The sequence below is a fragment of the Erpetoichthys calabaricus genome, chromosome 9 (assembly GCF_900747795.2).
Source record: "Erpetoichthys calabaricus chromosome 9, fErpCal1.3, whole genome shotgun sequence".
Lineage (NCBI taxonomy): Eukaryota > Metazoa > Chordata > Cladistia > Polypteriformes > Polypteridae > Erpetoichthys > Erpetoichthys calabaricus.
The window spans coordinates 10,201,119-10,228,647 of NC_041402.2; the positions used below are offsets into that span (position 1 = coordinate 10,201,119).

Sequence of the window (27,529 nt, forward strand, 5' to 3'; positions counted from 1 at the left end):
GACTTCTTCAAGTCCTTTTCTGTCACTCAGGGGTTCTTCTTTACCTCATTGCTGACTTTGCGTTGTGCTCTTGGGGTCATCTTGGCAGGGCGCCCACTTCTAGGCAGAGTAGCCACAATACCAAATTGTCTCCATTTATAGACAACTTGCCTAACAGTAGACTGATGAATATCTCAGATCTTTGAGATGACTTTGTAACCCTTTCCAGCCTCATGTAGATTAAGAATTCTCGATCGTAGCTCTTCAGACAGCTCTTTTGTGCGAGGCGTGATTCCCATCTGGATATGCTGCTTGTCAAAAGCTCAGACTCAAACTTTATAGTGTTTGTGATCAATCAAAGCAATTCGAGGCTACACCTCTGAACTCGTTTCAATAAATGGACTCCAGGTGTACTAAATTCGGAGTGCAATGAGCTTTTTAAAAAGTCATTAGCTTAGGGTTCACTTACTTTTTCCAACCTTCAGTGTCACAGTTTGAATGATTTATTCAATATGGTCAAACATTCTCTGAAAATTTGTGTATCTTTAGTTATAGGAGACTGTGTTTGTTCATTATTGTGACTGACATGAAGACATGACCATGTTTTATATGGGAATTATCCATTCATCCATTTTCCAACCCGCTGAATCCGAACACAGGGTCACAGGGGTCTGCTGGAGCCAATCCCAGCCAACACAGGGCACAAGGCAGGAACCAATCCCGGGCAGGGTGCCAACCCACCGCAGGACACACACAAACACACCAAGCACACACTAGGGTCAATTTAGAAGCACCAATCCACCTAACCTGCATGTCTTTGGACTGTGGAAGGAAACCGGAGCGCTCGGAGGAAGCCCACGCAGGCACGGGGAGAACATGCAAACTCCACGCAGGGAGGACCCGGGAAGTGAACCCAGGTCCCCAGGTCTCCCAACTGCAAGACAGCAGTGCTACCCACTGCGCCACCGTGCCGCCCTATGGGAATTATATGGGACATAAATATAGATAACTCCTAGGGGTTCAAATACTTTTTTCTTTGACTGTATGATGTAAAAAACAGACCCTAATTCAGGTAAACAAGGCTGTAAAGGGTCCTCTGGCGTCAGGGAGAACTAACAAGAGTCCCCAATTTAATTGGGGGTCCTCTATAGCTTATTTCCCTGAAGACAGCAATCCCATTCACAATAAATTGTAATGCTTCTTATTTGTTATTTTAATTTTTGTAATATATTATACAAGCAGTGAAGCACAAAATTAATAATACTAATATGGAACCAGGCATAACCTAAAGAAAAGAAAATAAAATAAATGAAATATATATAAATAAATCACTAAAGGGTAAAAGAACTACAGAGCATTCAGAAGGTCTTCAGGCCCTTTGCTTTTACGCATTTTGCAATTTGGCAGCCTTGTGCTAAAATCATTTAAATTCATTTTCTTCCTCATCAAACATCACTCAGAAACCTTTTTTAGGAATTTATGCACATTTATAGGAAAAAAAAAACAGAAATATTCCTTTCAAGCCCTAATAATGATACTCGAAATTTGGCCCTGGTGCATCTCATCCTATTGATCATCGTTGAGATGTTTGGAGTCCACCTGGGGTCCATTCAGTTGAAATCTCACATTGACACAAATATTCAGACCCTTCACAAGTACTTAGCTGAAGACCCTGAGGCAACGATTCCACTGTGGAGTTTTCACAGAGTCACACACTGGGATTTGAGGTCTTCCTGCCATTCTTCTTTACAGATCTTCTCAAGCTATCTCAGGTGGGATGGAGACCATCAATGGACAGCTATCATCAGGTCTCTCCAGAGATGTTCTATTAGGCCTGAGTTCCGAGCTCAGACTGTGCCACTCAAGAACATTCAGGGAGTCGTCCCTAAGCCGCTCCTGTGTCGTCTTTGATTTGATGAAGACCAAAGAGTAATTCAGAAACAAGAAGCTCTGGGAATCAGAGGCAACCTACAAAACTGGATCTCCAGTTTTTGTCCAGGAGACAAAGAGTACAGATAAGAGGAGAATGCTCCACATGGAGCAAGGTCATCAGTCCTTCAGGGGTCTGTCCCTGGACCCTCCATTACTTTTACTGGTTTATATTAATGACTTTGATTCTGGTATAATTAGTAAACTTGTCATATTCACAGATGACACTAAAATTGGAGGGATGGCAGACACTGAGGAGGTAGCAAAAAGAATGCCAAAAAAACCTGGACAAGCTTCAGAACTGGGTGGACACCTGGAAAATGGAATTGAAGAGTTGCATAGTGTGGGGGAGGAACGATCTCCTCAGTCTGTCAGTGGAGCAGGACGGTGACAGCAGTCAGTCGCTGAAGCTGCTCCTCTGTCTGGAGATGATCCTGTTCAGTAGATGCAGTGGATTCTCCATGATTGACAGGAGTCTGCTCAGTGCCCGTCGCTCTGCCATAGATGTCAGACTGTCCAGCTCCATGCCTACAATAGAGCCTGCCTTCCTCACCAGTTTGTCCAGTCGTGAGGCGTCCCTCTTCTTTATGCTGCCTCCCCAGCACACCACTGCATAGAAGAGGGCGCTCGTCACAACCGTCTGATAGAACATCTGCAGCATCTTACAGATGTTGAAGGACGCCAGCCTTCTAAGGAAGTATAGTCGGCTCTGTCCTCTCTTACACAGAGCATCAGTATTGGCAGTCCAGTCTAATTTATCATCCAGCTGCACTCCCAGATATTTATAGGTCTGCACCCTCTGCACACAGTCACCTCTGATGATCACGGGGTCCATGAGGGGCCTGGTCCTCCTAAAATCCACAACCAGCTCCTTGGTTTTGCTGGTGTTCAGTTGTCGGTGGTTTGAGTCGCACCATTTAACAAAGTCCTTGATTAGGTTCCTATACTCCTCCTCCTGCCCACTCCTGATGCAGGCCACGATAGCAGTGTCGTCAGTGAACTTTTGCACGTGGCAGGACTCCGAGTTGTATTGGAAGTCCGATGTATATAGGCTGAACAGGACCGGAGAAAGTACAGTTCCCTGCGGCGCTCCTGTGTTGCTGACCACAATGTCAGACCTGCAGTTTCCGAGACACACATACTGAGATCTGTCTGTAAGATAGTCCACGATCCATGCCACCAGGTATGAATCTACTCCCATCTCTATCAGCTTGTCCCTAAGGAGCAGAGGTTGGATGGTGTTGAAGGTGCTAGAGAAGTCCAGAAACATAATTCTTACAGCACCACTGCCTCTGTCCAAGTGGGAGAGGGATCGGTGTAGCATGTAGATGATGGTATCCTCCGCTCCCACCTTCTCCTGGTATGCGAACTGCAGAGGGTCGAGGGCGTGGCGGACCTGTGGCCTCAGGTGGTGAAGCAGCAGCCGCTCCATGGTCTTCATCACATGTGACGTCAGAGCGACAGGCCGGAAGTCATTCAGCTCACTAGGACGTGATACCTTTGGGACTGGGGTGATGCAAGATGTATTCCAAAGCCTCTACATTTTATGGTTCCCGTCTTATGACTCTACACCTTTACTCCTCCTTGTGTGTCTCAACCTCTAATTTCCTCTTTCGATTGCATCACCCAAGCCAGAGTGACCAATCAGATTGCTCACAGGGACTGGATACACAGACCTTAGCGTTTTATTAGACAGTTGATAGACTACGATCAAACTCCTCAACACAGGTCATCCAGTCGTATACTCCTTCAGAAGAATGAGCGACCATCTTCATTTGTAATAATATCTTTTGCGGACACTGCTATTTCACTTTTACAACATACAGTGTTGTGCAAAGGTATTCAATCCCCTTGAAAGTCATTATTATTTTCTGCATGACAAAAGATTTGTCCACATATTTATCCATTCAGTATTCTGAATGTGAACTCTTATGTTATTACAATTATTATTTTCAAATTCGAGATAAAGCATTTTCTGTAGATATTGTGGCAGATGATCAGGGACCTTGCCCCACCGGGACACCTGGAGAAGGGAAGGACCGGGAGAGGGGCAACATCTTCCCTGGGGCACAAGAGGGCAGCACCCATAGGTAGCATCAGGGCCACGGATACGGAGCTGTGAAGCTCAACCCTGTGGGGATCCATGACCACCGCCAGGGGGCACCTGGACAGCTTTGGAGCCTTGGCATACAGCACTTCCGCCACACCTAGAAGTGCTGCTGGATGTTAATTAGGAAGCACCTGGAGTACTTCGGGGTGCAGTATAAAGAAGGCCGCCTCACTCCACTCGGGGAGCCGGAGACGGGTGGAAGAGGACGGAGCTTGCAGGAGAGGAGTGGAGGCGGTGAAGAAAAGAAACTCATAAAAGATAAGGACTGAGTTTATTGTGCTGGTTTGTATATTGTGTGTGCAGGAAAAGAAAATAAACTGTGTGTGTTGTGGACATCTGGTGTCGTGTCTGTCTGTGTCCAGGCATCTTTCACAATATTTAACTGAAGAAGAACAACTCCAAATTTGCCTAAATATCTAAACCTCTGTGCTTTGGAAGCTCCACATTTACACAAATGACAAATGAATCACAAATGACACAAAGGTGACAGTCATAATTAGACATAATGAGGCGCTACTTGTGAGTCCTTTACATCTCTCTTGATATAAAAAGCCCTCTTTGTAAGACCATAGCCTTTGTTGGACAATCACTGCAAAAATGAAGACCAAGGAGCATTCTGCTGAAGTGAGAAACAAAGTCACTGAAACGCACAAAGCAGGAAATGACAACAAAAAAAAAATTCAAAGAGTTTGAATGTCCCATTGTGCACTGTTGGATCCATCATCAGAAAGTGGAAGGTTCATCACAGCACCCAGATTCTTACTAGAAGAGGCCGTCCTTCAAAACGAAACATCTGAGCAAGACCTCAAGTGGTGAGAGTGGTGACTAAAAATCCGCCATGATATGCCTGGTGACTTCAGTCACGTAATGCTGCAACACATTGAAACATCTAGTCGGCAAAAAGGGAAAAACGACTGCGATCAAGTCGAAAGACGTTAGCCACGTGTCAGGGGAAATGTAAAATTCACTAAGCCAATGCTTTGTGGTAGCCCATAATAACATGAAGGGTGTGTCAGTCGTGTGCTAACATTTTACCGTCTCATTGCAAAGTAACTGAAAAAATATAAGAAAATGCACCAAGGAACAAGCGTCTACTGTCCCGATTAAATGTTGGGCTATGCGTTGGTGACTGTTTCAAAACATTTCACACGAAGGATGTGTGCTAAATCTGCAGCAGTACAGCAGTGGACACCTAACATACCTTTTCTAGTGGATTTATCCATCCATCCATCCATTATCCAACCTGCTATATCCTAACTGCAGGGTCACGGGGGTCTGCTGGAGCCAATCCCAGCCAGAACAGGGCACAAGGCAGGAAACAAACCCCAGGCAGGGCACCAGCAAACCGCAAGGATTTATCTTGATGTTTAATTATTTACAGGTTTCTGTTACACGTAATATTTTTTAATTTTGAAAAAAATCTTCAGTGTTTTGGACTCGTCTTTCTGGAAGTAAACACAACGCTAAGCAGTTTAAAGGGCTGAGTGCCAGCACTCAATGGAGATTGACAGATGGCCCCGCCTCTTGGGGAACCACCCACAAAACACGGGGAATATAAAGGCATTTGAAGAAGCAGTACATTAATATCGCTAAAGAAAAACAATTAAGCACAGTGACTAAATAAGAAATGAAAAGAACAATATTAACAGAAATAAAAATAAATAATCCAAATTGTAAAATTAAAAAAATGACACAAAAACAAGGTATGGAACCCCGACCAAAAAGTAATTCACACTTGGAAATGTGACAAACAAAAAAAAAAAAAGACACCTAATGCCTTAAATATGTTCATTTTGAGGAACGTAAGTTTAATTTACCTGTATGATGGAATCGTTTTTCTTTTAGTGTCTCATGTTTATGAAAGAGATTACATTTTATTAATGATCTGTCAAACCAGGTTGTCTGCTGCATTTTTTCAACTGTATCATTTTATTTATTTCTTTTGAAATTTTTGATGAAACATTTGTTTTTTTCCAAAAAAGTACTCCTTGTACTTGACAGTTGTGCATTGTACATATGACAATAATAATAATAATAATAATACATTTTATTTATATAGCACCTTTCCCATGCTCAAGTCACTTCACAGAGTTTAAGAAAGAATGGCAGGGTATACAGTATATAGCATTGTACTAAACCAAATAAAAAAATAAAGAAGAGTAAGATAGTAATTCAGAGAAAAGCCTAACAGACAACATAATGACACTTGTCCCACATGTGCGTCAGAGGAATGCCTTCCCAAATCGTCACAGGTATGCAATACACCACCATGGTAAGAGGGGGCGCTGTTGCTCACAGTTTTGTCTTTTCTTTTCTCTGCAGCAGCAAGACCACACCCCTTGAGGCCAATTAACTCCGCCCCTTCCAGCTGAAGGGCTATAAAATGCCTTCAGATGTTGGTGTCTCATTTGGCCCAGAACCTGACAGAGGAAGGAGCTCCCTGTGATCTGCTTTCAAGAGCCAACAACTCTAAGAAGCCAAGATGGTTGGATTATTGTTATTTCTGCTTTGTGCTTGCAAGCACCTATTTTAATTTGTAATTGTTTAGAATTATAAGGGGCGACCTGGCTAGCACCCCAACACTCTATGGGACTGTTTCTGTTAAAGCAGCCATGCCACCTGCACTTCAGAAGAGGTCTTCTACCTGAAGCTAAGCGTGTTCAGGCCCAGCCAGTACTTGGATGGGAGACCACCTAGGAGAAGCTTGGGTTGCTGTTGGAAGAGGTACTGGTGAGGCCAGCAGGGGTTGTTTAGCCTGCTGTCTGCATGTGGGTCAATGCCTCAGTGCAGTGATGTTTGTATTTAATTATTCCTGTAAACTAGGGCAGCCTGGTGGTGTAGTTGATAGCATTCCAACTTCACAACAATACTAACTTGGTTTCGATAAGAGCTTGTCTTATCACATCTCTCCTTGCACTTGCCACCTTAATAAGTTTCATTTGGTGACAGAGCAGGAGATCCTATGGCTGTGTTCCAAAATGAAACCCACGGCCTGTTCTTTAAACACAATGGCAGCAACTAAGTTGACAAACTCACTATTAGTGGTGGCACAATCAACACTGCAAACAATAAATCATTTTGAAATGGAATTGTCGCTGACTCCTTCAAAAGTAGGCTTTGTTAGACCCAGAACTTGTGTTGTTTAGGGTCAATAAAGTTCTATCTATCTATCTATCTATCTATCTATCTATCTATCTATCTATCTATTATATAGTGCCTTTCATATCTATCTATCTATCTATCTATCTATCTATCTATCTATCTATCTATCTATCTATCTATCTATCTATCTATTATATAGTGCCTTTCATATCTATCTATCTATCTATCTATCTATCTATCTATCTATCTATCTATCTATCTATCTATCTATCTATCTATCTATCTATCTATCTATCTATCTATCTCTCTCTCTCTGCGGTCATTAAAGATCCCTGGACTCCCTTCGTAAAGAGATGTCCAGGCTAAATTGCCGTCTAAGGCCTAGTCATTCTGGACCCCTAATCATCCCCTGTCTCTAATTGGCTGTTTCTTTCACCACTTCAACTCATAACAGCTAATGTGTGGTGAGCATACTAGCGCAAAAATGGCTGCCGTCACATCATCCAGGTGGATGTTACACATTAGTGGTGGGTGAAGTGGCTCTCCAGTCACTGAAGCGCTTTGAATAATGAGAAAAGCACTATATATAATGTAAAGAATTATTTTTATTATAATGTATCCAATTTTGCATGGTATACTTGCTGTCTCAGTGGCTGTCAGTTGTAGCAGTCTCCCACAAGGGGGCACAGCAGGCACTCTCATGTGTCTGGATTGCAGTCCTGTGATTTAAGTAAGTGAGGGGCTGTGAGATGCTCAAGGCTTTCACCTCCATTTTTTTTTTCTTATATCTTCTAGATTTTGTGCCTTTACTGATTTTCATGATGCTCTGGTTAGCCCTGCTGCAATCTCAAGGGCTCTAAACAAGGCTCCTCTGTCAGAGATCCTGTTTCCTTTGAGGCTTAAGCTGAAGTCACATTATGCGACTTTTTCTTATGCTGTATGTCAGATTTGCCAATCACATTTGCTGATCTCATCGCTGCACCATGTCAAATTACACGACTGCGCACTGATGTTCTAGAGCAGTTGTGCTCACACATTTTTCTGACAGTCAACAGGGTGCTGCCTGATGAAGAAACGCTTTACGAAGGGTTAGCAGGTGCGTTTCAGCAGTAATCTCTGCCCTTTATTTATTTTTTACATTCTGTTGTGGTATGTAAAATAGGAGACATCAGACAGACGAGCTTCTCTTCTGTTTGTGAGGGTCAAAACACGCATGCTGCTTCATCCTCAGCACTCCATCCTATGCATTTTACTTCTGGCTGAACACTCATTGGTTCTCAACTCTCATGTAAAGAGCCCACCCCTCCAACCAGATAGAAAATTAAACCAAATCAAAGCCATGTGGAAAAGTGGGTCCACGGCTAAACAATTAGGAGCCCATTTTTAAATGAATAAATAAGTTAATAGCAGTCTCGTTCTCCGTGGGTGTGTGTGCTCTAACTGCTGCAGGAGGTCAGGTCAGGTCAGGTTGGGGAGCATGCACTGGTACAGCATGTCACTGTCCCCACCACATGAGGAATCACGTCAAGATCCTGGTTGGTAACCCCCTAGGCAGACATAAAGTCCAGTCCCCACCTCCAGAAATGACCATTTATCTGCCACAGCCAGGTGTTACATGGGCGTCCCCTTGATCTGGTCCTCAACAATGAGGATCCTGCGAGCTGGATCACCCTCGGGTAATCGCGCCACATGGCCAAAGTGCTGTAATTGACGCTGCCTCAAAATGCAGGTAATGTGCTTCATTCAGCACTCCATGATCATTCACTCATTCGACACAAAGTCAGGACAGTCGTACCCAAGGTTTCTCCAAAGAGACACAGTACTGAAGTCCAGTCTTCATCTCAGGTTACTGGATAGTGTCCATGTCTCGTAACCATCTAGAAAAACAGGAAGCACCAGGATTCTAAAGACTTGGACCTTTGTCCTTTTGCATAGATATCAGGAGCGGCACACACCCCTTTCCAGCAAAATCATGTCCCCCCCATGCTCTCCCAATCCCTCTACTGACTTCATAGGAAAAGTCACCAAAGACATGAATGTCACTGCCGAGATAAGTAAACCTCTCAATGATGTTGACACTCCGCAGACAGACCCCCTGATGATGGCCGTGCCCAAGAGGTCATTAAAGGCCTGGCTGTTGGTTTTTATCAGGACCCTTACAAGCCCAGACACTCAGTCTCTCGAGAGCCCCGATCAGAGACTTCATTGACTCCGTGAAGATCACAGCATCATCGGCAAAGTCAAGATACGTGAATCTTTCTTCACCAACAGATGACCCACAACACTGCCCAGCACCCAGTCCAGGCAAGAACTGAACAGATTAGGGGCAAAAATAGACCCCTGACGAACCCTTGAATCAACTGGGAACAACACAGAGGTTCGGCCTCCACTCTGCACAGTACTCACAGTATCAGTGTACCGGACGGCCACCACAGAAAACCAGCAGCCTCGAGCAGATCATAGGAAGCCTCAGGATGTCCCACAGGGCAGTTCGATCAACTGAGTCAAACGCTTTGTGAAAATCGGCAAAGGTTTGCGAAGAAACTCTGCCAATACCCTGCAGGAGGGTGGTGAGGAAACTGAGGAGAGAAATGTCTGCATGTGAGGGTGCAGCCTGTCTCAATGGCTTCATCAGCTTTTTGAGGTGCGTGATTGAGGCGCTGTGCCCACAGTGGCATATAAGGGAAAGCTGGCACAAAAAATGGAAGAAAGGAAAAGATGAAAGAAGGAAGAAGTAAACAGACATTCGAAGAAGAGATGGAGGTTAAATGGAAGCGACAAAGACAGTGAGTGAGTGAGAGCACCTGTGCTGTAGGGCATGTGGTTGGCAGTGAGTTTCAGGGCTGCAGGAACCTGAAGCTGAAGAAAGGGTGCTCCTACTGAGTGATTGCCAGGGAGTAGGAAAGGCCCGACCTGTGGTGTGTCCTGCAGGGATTGGTGATGGAGAACGTAGGTTGCACAGCATGGCACCCCAGGATTGCCGAGGGGGAGGCAATGGGGACCTGGCCCAGGATGTGAAGGCTGAATGCACCTGTTGGGCGGGTGTCTCCTCTTCCAGCGAGGTCTGAACGGGGTAAGGGGAGGAGGTGCAGGTTTTAAGGGGGGCTCAAAGTTTTGTGCATTGTTTCTGGCATTTAACCTCTGATTTTAGTGGATATTTATAGAAACTGTTTTTAACCTCCACTTTTGCACCATTTTAAGGATTATTTATTTATCGACTGACGGAACACTGCACTGTTTTGAACACTTTGGCTTTTGGGTTGTTTCAATAAAAGCACCGATGCACTTTATGCACCTACCCTTTGCTAAAGTATGTTGTGTCCTCATCCACTGGCTGTTTCCTTGGTTACATTACAGACAGCGGCGGGTTCAAAAGGCTCCCTAGAGCAACTGGGATTGTGGAGCCGACCTGCACCATCACAAGCCAGTCGCAAACTAATTGGTCTCAGTCACAAGGTACGACACATTAGACGATTGACTTTACGGGAATGTGTCGATGACTGTGGCTAGGATGATAAAAAATGAAGGCTACTACTGAAAATCGCTGGAAAAGTCGTCTCATGTGACAGGCTTTTCCGTGACGGGCACCTTCTTGGCTGAATATACCATGTTCACATACTAAAGGAAATATGGAAAATGCAAGTTTTCAGTTGGGAAATTTCATGTTATTGCTCGGTACCCACCCAGCTGGATAATTCAGACGTACAGTGGCTTCAGAAAGTACTCAGACTCTGTCGGTTTTTTCACATTTTGTTATGATGCAACCTTGTGCAAGAAAACTTTACATTATTTTTTTCTACATCAAGCAACACTCAATACGGAAGCGTATTAGGGCCACGGTGGAAAAGAAAATACGGACACAGTGAAGAAAAAATAAACCTAAATGTCAAGATTAAAGTCGACATGTTGACTTTATTCTCGACATTTCCACTTTATTCTTGACATTTACGTCGAGATTAAAGTCGACTTTTCCACTTTATTCTCGTAGTTTATTTTGTCAGTAGAATGTCGCAAACTAAACTTCATCTTAAAATGAATGTTTCATTTACTAGATTTTCTCAAACCCCATCATAAATTAATGTAGTACATTAAATGCTTTATATATGACTAGACAAAGAGCCCGTTTCGACAATATAAGATGAAACGGGCATGAGTGGAATAGTAAGTAATAAGTATAAGCACCACAAACCTGATATAGGTGTATTGAATGAATGCGTAATGGCCTGGAGCTGTAGTTGAAATCGCCTTTCAGGCCTCTAGAGCTTTAATCGAAGTCGCCTTTCTCTTTGCATTTTCACAGCCGTAAATCCCCCGCCTGCCGCGATGTCGGTCTCGTAAGGTTTTTCAGGCAGCTGCGCAGAAGGCGATTGCGCATTCAGCTTCGGACATGCACAGAAGGCGACTGCGCATTCGGCTTCGGACGGACCCTGCCGCGATGTTGGTCGAAGTCGCCTTTCTCTTTGAATTTTCACGGCCGTAAATCCACCGCCTGCCGCGATGTCGGTCTTGTAAGGTTTTTCGGCCAGCTGCGCAGAAGGCGATTGCGCATTCGGCTTCGGACATGCGCAGAAGGCGACTGCGCATTCGGCTTCGGACGGATGAAAGTGAGTGAGTGAGTGAGTGAGTGAGGGAGTGAGTGAGTGAGTGAGTGAGTGAGTGAGTGAGTGAGGAGACTGGCAAATTATATATAAGATGTTCTCGACCCAGTTGCTAATCTCTATGCGCTTCTTAAACTGACTTCCTCTTGCACTGAGGAGGCACCAGCAGCAATCGCCGCACATTGACTTCATGATTTTCCTTCTCTATGAACATTCAGAATATTAAGATAAATACTTGATAATGATGAAATGCATTAAAGCATTTATTAAACATGTACAGTGCTGTGGCGGTAGTGCTGCTCCCTTGCATTTAGGGGTCCCCAAGTGTACGTTCAGTGTAGAGAACTTTATGGCAGGTGTGACGAGGCTCCAAAAACCTGTATTTATGAATGGGTAACGCACAGGTTTAACTGAAATATTGTGTAAATGTTGGGTTCATGATGTGGTGGTCGGAGACACAAACACAGAATTCAATGGATGTTCTTCTGAGCGGGCTTTCTTTATTGCCTGTGTGCTGTCTCTATCTGACGTACTAAACCCCCAGTTCCTATCCTTCCTTTTTCTTTCTCCACATAAGCAATCACCACATGATAAACGTCTTTGTGAAATTAAAACTAGTTATAAACTTAGACCTCAGAGTTTTCAGAACTTTAAAAAAAATCTTCATTATACATGTTTAATTATGACATCCATTCTGGGTTGCGCCCATCCCAATAATCATTGTGTGCGAGGCAGGAGCAAATCCTGAATGGGGCGCCAGCACATCGCAGGGTGAATACGAGCAACACATACAGTAGCAGGGTCAATATAGAATAACAAAACCCCACATCCTACATGACTTTGAAAGGAAACTGAAGCACGCCGAGTAAACCCACCAGAAAAACATACAAACTCAAGGCAAGGAACACCCGGGACCCCCTTGCTGCGAGGCAGCAGTGCAACCACCACGCCACCATGCCCCCACATGCTTTAATACATTTCATCATGAAAATGATATCAAGTATTTATCTTAGCATTCTAAATGTTCAGAGAGCAGGAATATCATGAACTGAATGTATTTTGTGTGGCGATCACTGCCTGCGCCTCCTCTTAGTGCAAGAGGAAGTCAGTTTAAGAAGTGCATACCGATTAATATGGGTTGGGGAACACTTAACACAAAGCATTTAATGTGCTACATAATTTATGATGTGGTTTGAGAAAATCTAGTAAATGAAACATTCATTTTAAGATGAAGTTCAGTTTGCAACATTCTACTGACAAAATAAACTACGAGAATAAAGTGGAAATGTTGACTTTAATCTTGACATAAATGGCAAGAATAAAATGGAAATATCAAGAATAAAGTCAACATGTCGACTTTAATCGTGACGTAAATGGCAAGAATAAAATGGAAATGTCAAGAATAAAGTCAACATGTCGACTTTAATCGCGACGTAAATGGTGAGAATAAAGTGGAAATGTCGAGAATAAAGTCAACATGTCGACTTTAATGTCGACGTAAATGTTGAGAATAAAGTGGAAATGTCGAGAATAAAGTCAACATGTCGACTTTAATCGTGACGTAAATGGCAAGAATAAAATGGAAATGTCAAGAATAAAGTCAACATGTCGACTTTAATCGCGACGTAAATGGTGAAAATAAAGTGGAAATGTCGAGAATAAAGTCAACATGTCGACTTTAATGTTGACGTAAATGTCGAGAATAAAGTGGAAATGTCGAGAATAAAGTCAACATGTCGACTTTAATCGTGACGTAAACGGTGAGAATAAAATGGAAATGTCGAGAATAAAGTCAACATGTCGACTTTAATCTCGACGTAAATGGCAAGAAAAAAATGGAAATGTCAAGAATAAAGTCAACATGTCGACTTTAATCGCGACGTAAATGGTGAGAATAAAGTGGAAATGTCGAGAATAAAGTCAACATGTCGACTTTAATGTCGACGTAAATGTCGAGAATAAAGTGGAAATGTCGAGAATAAAGTTAACATGTCGACTTTAATGTCGACGTAAATGTCGAGAATAAAGTGGAAATGTCGAGAATAAAGTCAACATGTCGACTTTAATGTTGTCACACACGTGCGAGTAGGGGGACGTTGTGTGGACCCATTAAAGGTAATTCCACGCCAGGCCAGGGGCGGGCGGGGTGCACTAAACCTTCTCCTGTTGTCTCTACAGACCAGCCGCGGGAAAACCTATTTGAATCAAGGACGTCACTTCCAGTTCCGGCGCCTAGAAGGATGTCACTTCCAGTTCCGGCGCCTAGAAGGATGTCACTTCCTGTTCTGGCGCCTAGAAGGACATCACTTCCTGTTCCCTACATCACTTCTGGTTACCCTACATCACTTCCTGTCTGACCACTTAAAACTGCCATCTTTTCCAACCTTGATCAGTTCTGTCTTGGACTCAATGCAATCAACAACTGTGTTGCATAAAAAAGAAAAAACCTTTGCAGCTAGGAACATTATACGGGTGGCTGCCCCAAACCTTCCTTTACGTGTGTTGAGTCTGTTCTTTTACAGTGGCGTAGTCGGCAGGAGAATGGCCTCCTGGAGAGATTGGAAGGCAAACCTAAACCTAGGCTCGACACACGTTTATAATCCAACAAAATATCAGATGGGTAAGTACCGCTCCCGAGTTGCCGAGTGGGCGTCCGTCAGGGCGTGTCGGGGAAAGCTTGAATATGCTTCGACCCATCATCCTGTTAAAGGTCCGGGGAAAAATAGCCCCGGGACCCACAGGCTAGAGCCAAGTGCATCAGGGAACGCATTGAGAACTTATTATGGCCTCCTGGGTGTGGGGACTGCCCATACATATCCCACGAAGGGCAAGCCCTTTAAGACAGGTGGGAGAAACCCAGGCTGGCAGGTGAGAAATATAATGGCCTGGACATACAACCCCGCTAAGGCAACTAAGAAACAGACCATGGCTTTGTGGGCTAAGGTGGTTGGTTGGTTACAACCCCATAAAACATCCAGCCACCAAATTGCGGAGCAAGTGGCTTGCGCTCTATTACTCAGATCCCTACCTGGAAAATTCGCCCAGCCAGCCTGGGATTATACAGATATTGTCTCGCTAGCCGAGAAAATAGATCACTTCAGGGCAGAAACCGGCTTGGGAGTGTCAGAACGGGACTCGTGTGAACCCGGGCGTGCTCGCGTCCCTATTACACAGTCCCGCGGCTATAATGTGAGGCATGTTCAGGTAAACCCTGGGACGCGCCGGCGGGCCCTGCGAGGCGACGAAGGGGTCTGCGGGGTGATGCGGGAGGAGGCACGGTGCGCACTCGCTAATCCACTGGCCTGTCCACATATGGGAAAAGTGCTAGTCAATGGAATTAAAGTTATTGCTTTATTTGATTCCGGCAGTAACATTTCCATTGTTGCTGACCATTTGATATTACCGCGACAATGGTGTAAGATTAAGACCCGCATTACCTGTATTCACGGGGATGTCCGGTATTATCGATCCGCCAACTGTTTTATCTGTCGGGATGGCATACTTAAGAAGTTAACGGTGGCAGTGATGGATGATCCTCCCTTCCCCGTGATTCTAGGAAGAGATTGGGTCAAAATAAATAGCGGTGATAAAGGCGCTTCTTCTCCTCGTTCACTAGGTCTAGTCACGGACGCGAATTCAGCGCCCTCAACTTCCTCCACGCCGTGTATACAGCCGGCTGAGGAGCGGACTTCGGCCTCTAGTGATGACGAAGAAACACCCGGGACGTCGCAACCCGTGACGTCATTAGCAGGCGCTAAGACGACTCAGGACGAAAACCCGCCCCTTGAGGTCGAATCCGATCCTCTCTCACGTCTGCAGTTTCAATTCAGGCAGACGCCGGCTTCATTTAAAAGGGAGCAATGGAATGATGACTCCCTTAAATTTGCAAAGAATGCAGTCGTTCTGATAGATGGCCAACGCACCTCACATCCAATGCCACAGGGTCCTCACTTTGTGCTCAATAATGATCTGTTATATCGGGTGGCAGAGCATGAGGGACAGATTAGGTCGTTGTTGTTAGTGCCACGGACTTACCGGCGACAGGTCTGTGAACTAGCACATGCCCATCTGCTGGGAGCCCATTTGGGCCCTGAAAAAACACTAGAGAGAATTAATCTCCGATTTTTTTGGCCCGGAATTAACGAGGAGGTTCGCCGCTTTTGCACATCCTGTCCAGAATGTCAATTGAGGCAAATTCCTAGGAGGGACCGTGCTCCTCTAGTTCCATTACGCTTAATTGATATCCCTTTTGAACGTATTGAGGTCGACCTGGTGGGACCCCTAGAGCCCTCCGCCAGAGGTCATAAATACATAATGGTCCTGGTAGATTATGCTACCCAATTTCCAGAGGCTGTTCCGTTGCGCTCAGCTACTACTAAAGCTATCGCACGGGAATTAGTGGGTGTATTTGCGCGTGTCGGAATCCCTAAAGAAATCCTGACGGATCAAGGGACTCCTTTCACCTCGCAGACGTTCAGGGAGACTGCCAAACTACTTCAAATAAAACATTTAAAGACTTCGGTATATCATCCTCAAACCGACGGTCTTGTAGAGAGGTTTAATCAAACTCTCAAACAGATGTTACGTAAGGTGGTCAATGAGGACGGAAGGAACTGGGATCAGCTCCTCCCCCTCATCCTTTTTGCATATCGGGAAGTCCCACAAGCCTCCACGGGGTTCTCACCTTTTGAATTGCTATATGGACGACAACCCCGGGGCATATTAGACATTTTAAAAGAAGGATGGGAGGAAGAGGTAATCCCATCAACAAATATATTAGAGTATATCGCACAGTTACGCGATAGATTTGAGAAAATTAGGCCCATATTGAAAACACACATGGAAAAGGCGCAAGCAGCTCAGGCCCGATGCTATAACCGTGGTACGTCTCTGCGGGAGTTCCGCCCGGGAGATCATGTCATGGTTTTAGTTCCTACCTCTCATTCCAAATTACTGGCTCATTGGCTAGGCCCTTATGAAATTAAGGAGAGGAAGGGGAAGGTCGATTATTTGGTGAAACAACCGAATCGTCGACCCAGCGAGCGGATTTACCATGTCAATCTGCTGAAACTGTGGAAGGACAGGGGGTCCGAGCCCTCCTCCGGACAGCTCCGCTCTCTCTTCGCGCAGCAATTACACCTTAATTTCGGAGACAATTTGACTCGCCAGCAACGTCAGGAGCTCGAAGCAGTTATCCTGTCTGTCCCTGAGGTAGTCAGTGAAACTCCAGGTCGGACCTCCTTGGTTGCGCATGACATTGTGACAAAACCTGGGGTTATAGTCCGAGAACGCCCGTATAGACTTCCCGAAGCAAAAAAGGCTGAAGTGGAGTTGGAGATCAGACAAATGCTGGACCTAGGTGTGATTGAGGAAAGTTATAGTCCCTGGTCCAGTCCTATCGTTATGGTCAGTAAGCCAGATGGAAGTTGGAGGTTCTGCAATGACTTCCGTCGGCTTAACCAAGTCTCCCAATTTGACGCCTATCCGATGCCGCGAGTGGACGACCTCCTCGAGCGGCTAGGTCATGCCAAATTTTTGACTACTTTAGATATGACTAAGGGGTATTGGCAGGTTCCCTTAACGGACTCCGCTAAGGAAAAGACAGCGTTCAGCACCCCTAGTGGTCACTGGCAGTATCGTGTCCTCCCATTTGGATTACATGGGGCCCCTGCGACTTTCCAACGTCTGGTGGATAAAGTGCTCCGTCCTCATAATTCATATAGTGCTGCCTACTTGGATGACGTTGTCATCTATTCCAACACCTGGGAGGAACACATACAGCAGGTTGGAGCTGTATTGCAGACACTGGCAAAAGCTGGGCTTCGTATCAACCCAAAAAAGTGTTACTTTGGATTGGTTGAGGCCAAATATTTAGGCTATCTAGTGGGCCGGGGTATGGTGAGACCACAGTGTTCGAAAATTGATGCCATTGTGAATTGGCCCCGTCCGATAACCAAGAGGCAAGTTCAAGCCTTTCTCGGCTTAGCGGGTTACTATCGCTGGTTTGTTCCCCGGTTTTCTGAGAGAGCTTCGCCCTTGACAAATCTCACTAAGAAGGGTCGACCTAATCACGTGGTATGGGATGATATATCAGAGGCTGCATTCTGTGACTTGAAAATGGCCTTTACGTCAGCTCCTATATTAAAGGCGCCGGACTTTTCCGTACCCTTCATTCTCCAGACGGACGCTTCGGACACAGGTCTCGGTGCCGTGCTGAGCCAAAGCGTCGATGGAGTTGAACACCCCATTATGTACCTTAGCCAGAAACTATTGGATCGGGAAACTAGGTATGCGGCAGTGGAGCGGGAGGCTCTGGCTATTAAATGGGCGATTACACAGCTGAGATATTACCTCTTGGGACGTGAATTCACTCTTGTGACAGACCATGCGCCCTTACAGTGGATGGCCTTGCACAGGGAGTCCAATCCGCGTGTCACAAGGTGGTTTTTGGATCTACAGCCTTATAAGTATTCGGTCATTTATCGCTGGGGTGTTCTGCAGGCCAATGCCGATGCCCTTTCTTGATGCCACGACCTCTCGGACCGGTACGCCTGACCCGATGGGTCTGGGCTGAGGGGGGGGGGCATGTTACACACGTGCGAGTAGGGGGACGTTGTGTGGACCAAGTAAAGGTAATTCCACGCCAGGCCAGGGGGGGGCGGGGTGCACTAAACATTCTCCTGTTGTCTCTACAGACCAGCCGTGGGAAAACCTATTTGAATCAAGGACGTCACTTCCAGTTCCGGCGCCTAGAAGGATGTCACTTCCAGTTCCGGCGCCTAGAAGGATGTCACTTCCTGTTCCGGCGCCTAGAAGGACGTCACTTCCTGTTCCCTACATCACTTCTGGTTACCCTACATCACTTCCTGTCTGACCACTTAAAACTGCCATCTTTTCCAACCTTGATCAGTTCTGTCTTGGACTCAATGCAATCAACAACTGTGTTGCATAAAAAAGAAAAAACCTTTGCAGCTAGGAACATTATACGGGTGGCTGCCCCAAACCTTCCTTTACGTGTGTCGAGTCTGTTCTTTTACAGTGGCGTAGTCGGCAGGAGAATAAAGTTAACATGTCGACTTTAATTGCGACGTAAATGGCAAGAATAAAATGGAAACGTCGAGAATAAAGTCAACATGTCGACTTTAATCTCGATATTTAGTTTTTTTTTCTTCACTGTGTCCGTATTTTTTTTTTTCACCGTGGCCCTAATACGCTTCTGTGCAATACCCCAGAGAATGACAAAGCGAGAAGAGGATTTTAGAAATGTTTTTGCAAATTTATTAAAAATAAATGAAAATATCAATATGAAATATCAAATTGATGTCAGTATTCAGACCCTTTGTGTTATGACAGTTGAAATTTGTCTCAGGTGCATCCTAATCACTTGATCATTGTTGAGATGTTTCTACACCATGTTTAGAGTTTACTTGTGGTCAGTTCAATTGATTGGACTGATTAGGAAAGGCACACAGACACACACATATCTCACTATAGAAGGTCCCACAGTTTAGCAATAACTGAGCCATAAGGTTGAAGGATTTCCCTGCAGAGTTCAGAGACAGAATTGTGTCGAAGCACAAGATACTGGGGATACTGTATGTCTGCAGCATTAAAGTCTCCTAAAAGCAGAATGGCCTCTATAATTTTTAAATGGAATATGTTTGGAAGAACCATGACTTGCCCTCGATCTGGCTACCCAGCCAAATCGAACAATCATGAGAGAAGGACTTTAGTAAGAGAAGAGACCAAGAACCCAAAGGTCACTCTGGCTGAGTTCAAGATGTGTGGAGACAGGAGAAACTTCCAGAAGGACAACCGTGTCGCAAAGTCCACATGTGAAGTTATCCAGTCCTGTGCTCACAAAGTCCGAAACACGTGCATTGTTAATAAAACATTATGTCCGGCATGCGCATCAGAGGGTCACCCTCCGGGCACTACCACTATACAAAAAGACTTGCTATTCAACTGCAGTCATTTCCCGTTTTTAACCCTGAAATGTCCTCTATAGGTTGCTATTCACTGCACAGCCAATAATCTTTTAGCATAACCTGTCATTTTGTTTAGCCCGGAAGGTCTGGCCCAAGCACTTTTGACCTGGCCTGGAGTTTATATCCACCCCAGAGTTATTACATCAGCCAACTGTGGAAGAATGCCCGACTCATAGCATCTCCTGTTGTCTCCAGTTAATCATTACGAGAGACTCCTCGAATGAATTCTCATCTGTAGCAGGATTCATCATGTCATATTGATTGCACTCCAAAAACATCTCTGAAACTTAGTGTGCATCCGTAAGAAGTGGGTATTGTGTCTGTATAATATGGCATCACTGTTATGTAAAAGTAATGTCTGTGTATATTGGCGGGCAGGGCCGGGTCCCAAGCCTGGCTGGGACGCCCCTTCTACTTATGTTCTGGGGGAGCAACCATGGGCTTCACAGTACCTCCCCTGGGACGCTTGGTGGCAGCCTCCCTGGCTGACGATGGTGCCTCAGTTTTCCCGCAGGGCTCCATGGGAGATGGAGTTTTCCACAGGCCTGTGGGGATCTGGGGTGGTCACCAGGGGGTGCTGCATGAGTCCCTGAGCCGGCCTGGACAACTATAGAGCCCCACCCAGGAAGTGTAATCAGAAACAGGTGATCAACGGGATGGGTGGGCTATAAAAAGGGCCAGCAATCACCACTCAGGAGCCAGAATCGGGAGGAAGAGGACGAGGTTACCAGGGAGGAGTGGTGGTGCCAGAAGAAAGAGTTGTGTGATTTACTTTAAGTGCTTTTGGGACTGTGTTGTGGCTGGGGGGTTCACGGGGAAGACATGCCCTCCAGCTGAAGAAAAATAAAGTCTTTGTGTCTTTTTACACGTGCCTCAGTGTGAATCTGTGCAAGGTCGGGCGCTATACAGCGTCTTTTCTCACAGTATATACTGTATAGCGTAATTGTTAAGCAATTTTACTAAATGTTATTTCAATTTCATTTCAATTCTTTATTGTCATGTGTACAAGTACTATTACCATGTACAATGAAATGCTTGCTTGCATGTGCCCCTGCACACAGTGAACAAAAAAAAAAAAACCCACACACAATAAATAAATGAATATAAATAAGTAAATAAATAAAACCAGAAACCTAGGAATAAACAGAGACAGTGGCAGAAGTATATGTGAAGGTAGCAGTGGAGGTGACACAAGGTTACTGATTGTTCATGATTCTGATTGCAGTTGGGTAGAAACTGTTCCTGAACCTGGAGGTGCGCGTCCGAATGGACTTTAGTCGCTTCCCAGATGGGAGGAGGGTGAAAAGTGACAGTGCAGGGTGGCAGGGGTCCCGCCTGATACGGTTCACTTTCCTGAGACAGCGTGCACTGTAGTTTGGATGTCATGGATCGCAGGGAGCTGTGTGCCCGTGATCTGCTGTGCTGTATTCAACACATGCTGCTGAGCTCTGCAGTTCTGAACTGAGCAGTTGCTGTACCAGGATGTGAAGCACTTTTGAATATTTCATATTCATTTATTATATATTCTTTATATTATTGTAGTTTTAATGTATTGTTGTTATTTATAACAAGTGATGCTTAATCTTAAATATGGGAGCTCATGAATAGCATGACTTTATGCATTGAATTATCATCATTATCATATCTCCACAATCCATACTCACTCCTACTTTCTCTGCTGTTCTTTTTCCGGTTTTCTATGGTAGCCATCTGTGCCACCACCACCTGATCTGGGCAGTCTCTACATTGATGGATTGAAGGCCAAAGGCCCAGCATCAAATTCTTCCAGGTGAATCCTGAATACCATAAGAACGGATTGAGATCATTGATGTTAGGTGGAATGCCATGAAAGAATCTCATGTTAAAAGTCTCCGTCTCACAGGACTTCATACCGTGCCAACATTTTTAGAATCTTTTAATTCTTGCTGGCAGCACGAATTAGATGATCTACAAGTCTCCGAGTTAAAGTTTAAATCCGAACAATCTATTTGATCTCTTTTTGCTGTGCAGTAATAATTTCCATTTGTTTGCGCCATTGCGATCTTTCCTATCCCTTTTTTGAGACTTTTCGTACTTCCATTATCTCTAACCTGCTGTGCATGTGTACCGCGCCAACATTTTTTAATTCTTTACGACATTCTACTTTGTCATCTACTCTTTGTGCTTTATTTCCGGCCCCAGGCGTGGTTAAATCTCTCTCGCTTGGGTCATATTACGCTGCTCGCGTTGTGAAGGGGAGGCTGAACGCACGCTAAGGAGATGTGGTCGGATCATCTGCTGTCTTTCTGCTGCTGCTTGCGAGCTGCGTTTTCTTCTTTTCGCGTAGCACGTCGATCATTTAAAAACCTGTACAGCAGTTGTCCTTTTGCCACTTCGCATCTCTGCCACTCGCATTGTGAAAGGGTTGGGGAGCTGATCGCATGCTAAGGAGATGCGTTCGGATCATCTGCTGGCTTGCTGCTGCTGCTGGCAAGCTGCATGTTCTGCTTGTTGCACTGCGCGTCGATCATTTAAAAGCCTGTACAGCAGCTGTCCTTTCGTCTCACGGACGTCAAAATGTCTTCCGAGAAGATCACATCTCGTCTCCCTCATCTCCCTCCCGAATTTTTTTTTTTATAATAGAAAGACAATTATTTGGACATCTCCTCTTTCTAACTGTTCTTACCGGACAACATGTGGTGAATCCGCTTGCTATATACTGTAGAACTTCAATGTGGTCACAAGTTGAGTCTAATTATTCAACACCTCCATAACAACCATTGTGGGACACAAGGGGGAGCAGTTGCTGATGGTGTTGTCTCTTTTTCCACCCAAAACTCAGAGAAACCGCCTAATAAGGGCAGCTGACTCAGCCCAATCCGGTCCTGCAACTATAAAGCTGAGACCGCTCCAACAAGGGGATGTCTTATTTTGGGAAGAGTTGACTTTTGGATGGACCTCCAACCTGGCCCTGTGAATGCTCTACAGAGCCTTGAATTGCTATAGCCATACTTGACGATACTTCCTTCTGTTGCTTTGCTCTTATTTGCACCACTATGCTCCTGTTCATTTTGTAGAATTTCTTAGTTATGTCAAGGGGAAGAAGACACGACTGGAACCCCAACATTTCTTTGGTGGACGTGTGCATTCCCGTCGATTGACGATAATTTTTAAATGGACCACTTCTGGAAGACATTCTTGTGAACAAAAATTGAACGGGACCGAGTGGTTGAATTGTAGACCCACTTCCTGTCATTACAATTACATTCAGATTTGGATTATTTGATGGGAGTCTGTGAAACTGCAGGGGTGAGTTGGCCTTCTTGTTGAAGGTGTCTCAGATATGCACAAGTCTGAGGGTATTGTCTTCCTCATAGTTTTCACTCACCTTTCCTTAACTTTTAATCTTTAGTTGTACTCATCGCTGACTGAAATTTGTAATGTTGTAATCTCATGAAACACAATGTTAGCCAATGAATCAGCCATAACGCATTTCAGCACAGTCTGTTTTAGTTTACGAGAACCGACATGGTTTATTTAGCAATATTTTCATTAACCCTATAACGCCTGAATTTTTAATTTCAGGAAAAAAAAATTTTTTTGTTTTTATTCTTTACTTTCATAGTTATCAATATATAAAACAACCAAAATATATTAAAAAAATATAAAATTTGCAATGTTTTTTAAATGTAACCAAATTGTCACATTCGTCCATGGATCTATAATACAAGAATAAAAAATGCACCTTCATTTCTATATTATTTTTCATCTTATTTTATTATTAAATAAAAAAAACAAACTGAAAGCTTATTTTATTTATAAAGTATAATACAAAATGTATTTGTTTATAATTTTAGTTAGTGTGAAATTGAACAAAACAATTTTTTTCTTTTGTGATACAAAGATGAACTTTGCATTTGCTGCAGAAAAATACTGGTGCACTCTTGCAATTTACATTTTTGCATCTTCCTCTGTTTGTGACCTCAGGGTAATGGTGAAGACCATCCAAACGGATATCACTTCCAGGGATACTTTTGGTGGCAGCAAACTCAACATCAGTAGAACTAGTTGAAGGTCTGCCTCTTTTTGTTGGTCTATTACTTTTTTCTTCAAGAAAAAGAGCTTCGGTGATGCTCATTTTGAACTCTTGCAGACTTTGGATCTTTTTTTTTGGTAACTGAAGGCTCTCACAGTCTCTACGATAAAGTAGCCAAGAGTTCACAACAGTCGCATCTATAAAATGAAAAAATAATTTGTGATAATATTTTTTCGATCTGATGTGAATTCTGTACAGTGCAATTAGCGAGTCAATCAAATCAACACCTCCCATAAACTGATTGTAGGTTTTCACAATAGCGGGGCAATCGATTGTGATGGTTTGTTTTGTCTTTTTGTCATATCGCTTACAGTTGGCCTTTGGTTCTGCCGAGGCAAAAGTTGACATAAGGTTTACAACTCTATTATCTGCCCATTTCACTACACGTACTTCAGTATCTTCAACTAGAGCAGTCACTTCTTGATGGGACCCTTTGCCTCTTTTCATCAAATCTTTGTCCTTGATTAGTTTGATGCCAGGCAAACGATTGATTCTAACAGTTCCCAAGCTAAATATTTTTTTCTTTGCTAAAGTTGTCATCAAAGGAAGTGACGTAAACCAGTTATCAAAATATAATAAATGGTTCAATCCAACAGGAATTGATTGGGCCAATTTCAGTACTACATTTGAACTAGCTCCCAAGTCGGGTTCTCCTAATACCGGTTCAATTTTCTCTGAATATATGAAAAAATCATACATGATGCCTTTGTCATCGCAAAGAACAAACAATTTGTATCCCCACTTGTGTGGTTTGCTGGGTATATATTGTTTCATGCTTGATCTACCTTTGAATGGAACTATCTGTTCATCCACGCATAGCATTTGGGGCATTGGTATTTCCCGAAACTTTTTTTGTAAATGGTCAATCAAAGGCCGGATCTTGAATAATTTATCTGTGTTCTCATTAGGTAAGGGAATTTGTGAATTATCATTGAAGTGAATCTTGGACTTTATTTCTTCCCATCTATCTCTACTTATCACTTCCGATACAATAGGACAGTTTAGTTTGCTCTTCCAATATAAACGTGAATTTGAGAGCTTCACCATAGACATAGCAAGCAGTGTACCCAAAAATTGCTCAAGTTCCTGGCTACTCAGTGCAAGAGGTTTATTGGGATTTTGCTGGATTGCATAAAGATTTGATTGGTCGACAATATGAGTAATGATATCCTTCGAGAAAAAATGTCTAAAATATTCAACAGGACGTTTTATTACCCCAGAAGAATCTATTTGTCCTAACCATTCAGGCATAGGTCTAGCTGTACCGTCTCCAGAAATGTGCCGCCAAAGAGGAATTCTTTTTGATTGGAAATTTCTTGATGTAGATGGCTTTGAACTTGTAGTTATTGGAATTGATTCTTCAACTTCAACAACTGAAGTTTCTAACTCATCTTCACTAGTATTATCATTACTAACTACGAGGTCTTCTAATTCATCCAAATAAAAATAATCGGGCGCATATTCACTTCCTATCATGGGAAAAAATAAATATTGTTATCAAAATAGTTTGAATAGCAATATAATTAAAATTTTATATCCATCCATCCATTTTCCAACCCGCTGAATCTGAACACAGGATCACGGGGGTCTGCTGGAGCCAATCCCAGTCAACACAGGGCACAAGGCAGGAAACAAACCCCGGGCAGGGTGCCAGCCCACCGCAGGGCACACACTAGGGACAATTTAGAATTGCCAATGCATCTAACCTGCATGTCTTTGGACTGTGGGAGGAAACCCAAGCAGACACGAGGAGAACATGCAAACTCCACGCAGGGAGGACCTGAGAAGCAAACCCAGGTCCCCAGGTCTCCCAACTGCAAGGCAGCAGCGCTACCCACTGTGCCACCGTGCTGCCCAAATTCCATCCATCCATTTTCCAACCCGCTGAATCCGAACACAGGGTCACGGGGGTCTGCTGGAGCCAATCCCAGCCAACACAGGGCACAAGGCAGGGAACCAATCCTGGGCAGGGTGCCAACCCACCGCAGGACACACACAAACACACCCACACACCAAGCACACACTAGGGCCAATTTAGAATCGCCAATCCACCTAACCTGCATGTCTTTGGACTGTGGGAGGAAACCGGAGCGCCCGGAGGAAACCCACGCAGACACGGGGAGAACATGCAAACTCCACGCAGGGAGGACCCGGGAAGCGAACCCGGGTCCCCAGGTCTCCCAACTGCGAGGCAGCAGCGCTACCCACTGCGCCACCGTGCCGCCCGCTGCCCAAATTGTATATTGTAAAATCAAAATTTTTAAATATAATACACATTTTATTTACCAGTGTCATCCGTATTAGCATCTGGTTCCTTGTCTGAGTCTGTACCGCTTCCATCTAGGTCATAAATTCGCCGTTTTCCATAAAACAAACCACAATCCATGCTGTGGTAATTTTTGTCACCGTCGAATCAAAAGACAAACGTAACGAATTCGTTACGTTTTGAAAAAGCGGAAATATATAATAAATATAATGTTTTTTATGAGTATTACACCTTTGACATAAAAACTACAGTTTTATGAACATATACAAAAAATATCAACACTAAAACTTCACTAGATTGAAAATTATCGTAAAATGCACTGAACGCCAACGAGCACCTAACCACACACGCACAATCGGTCGAAACATGTGCCACTATTCAAGCATTTGGCCGCTAAAATGCCTGACTAGCGGTATGAATTTGTAATAGTAAAGTGCGCCGATTTCGTCGACATCGTCATTGGCTCCAAAAGCTTTAGAATTTCTGTACCAGATACGTTTTAATTAAATGTTACGAAAATGTCGCGCTCGGCGTTATAGGGATAAAATACATGTGTTTGGGACACTGTGAGCATACGACTCGAGGACCAGTGTTGAAGAGTATGATCTTAATCTCAGTATAAATCTTACATTTTTTGATTTACATATCTCTGTTAAAATTGTTTTCTCTGTTAAATCTGTTCTGTTTCTCTGTTAAGCACAACAGCAGGCAACAGGAGAAGCATTGACCTTTGAAACGGCAGTAGATAATACAGAAGAAGCTGTAGTTCTCTGGGATATCTCAGCAGAAATTTGCTTGCTTTTCACTAAACAAGGCCACATGTAACCGTAAGTAGAAACATGCCATCAAACGATGTTTATTTGTCATTGTGGACCTGGTCAGAGAAAACTTTTAAAAACTTTTGTAGTTTGGAAGTAAAAGTAGACCTTAGTCATACATTAAGTTCTGTCTGACTGTCTCAGTTCTATGTGTCGAATTACAAATAGATATTTATTCTGAGAGCCAAATTTATTGAGCCTGTTGTTTTTCTTGAACTGCTTTATTGGCGTAGTCGGCAGGATCTCAAGGACTCCCCTTTGGATTATGCAATACAACAACAACAACATGTATTTATATAGCACATTTTCATACAAATAATGTAGCTCAAAGTGCTTAAGTGCTCAAATACAAAAGTGCTCAAATACAAGTGACGTGATATTTTTTTCATGTACGTTTTGATGTTGTATGCTGTTGTTGAGTGCTGGTCAACCTTAGACATCTATTCTATCAGAATGTTTTTTAAAATCTCTAGCCAGCTTATACCATTATCGTGAAAACAAACGATTAGAAATTCTTTCTGGCCCGCACTGCAAACTGCTTAGGGTGAGTAAAACATCAAAAAATACCATTTTTGAGTGCTTCATTCTTTTAAGGTAATCTCTCTTCTCAAGGTCATTCTTAAATATTTGAAGTTTGTCCGGAATGTGGCGTCTAAAACAAAAT

General features: G+C 43.8%; 1 protein-coding gene across 1 annotated transcript in view; it reads right to left on the reverse strand.

The window, feature by feature from the left end:
* Positions 1 to 2,262: 2,262 nt before the first annotated feature.
* Positions 2,263 to 27,529, reverse strand: part of LOC127529166 (uncharacterized) — a 163,424-nt gene continuing 138,157 nt past the window's right edge. The window contains exon 2 of the mRNA XM_051931986.1: positions 2,263 to 3,406. Coding sequence (XP_051787946.1) covers positions 2,306 to 3,349 — 1,044 coding nt within the window. The 5' untranslated portion in view covers positions 3,350 to 3,406 and the 3' untranslated portion in view covers positions 2,263 to 2,305. The remainder of the gene's footprint in view (positions 3,407 to 27,529) is intronic.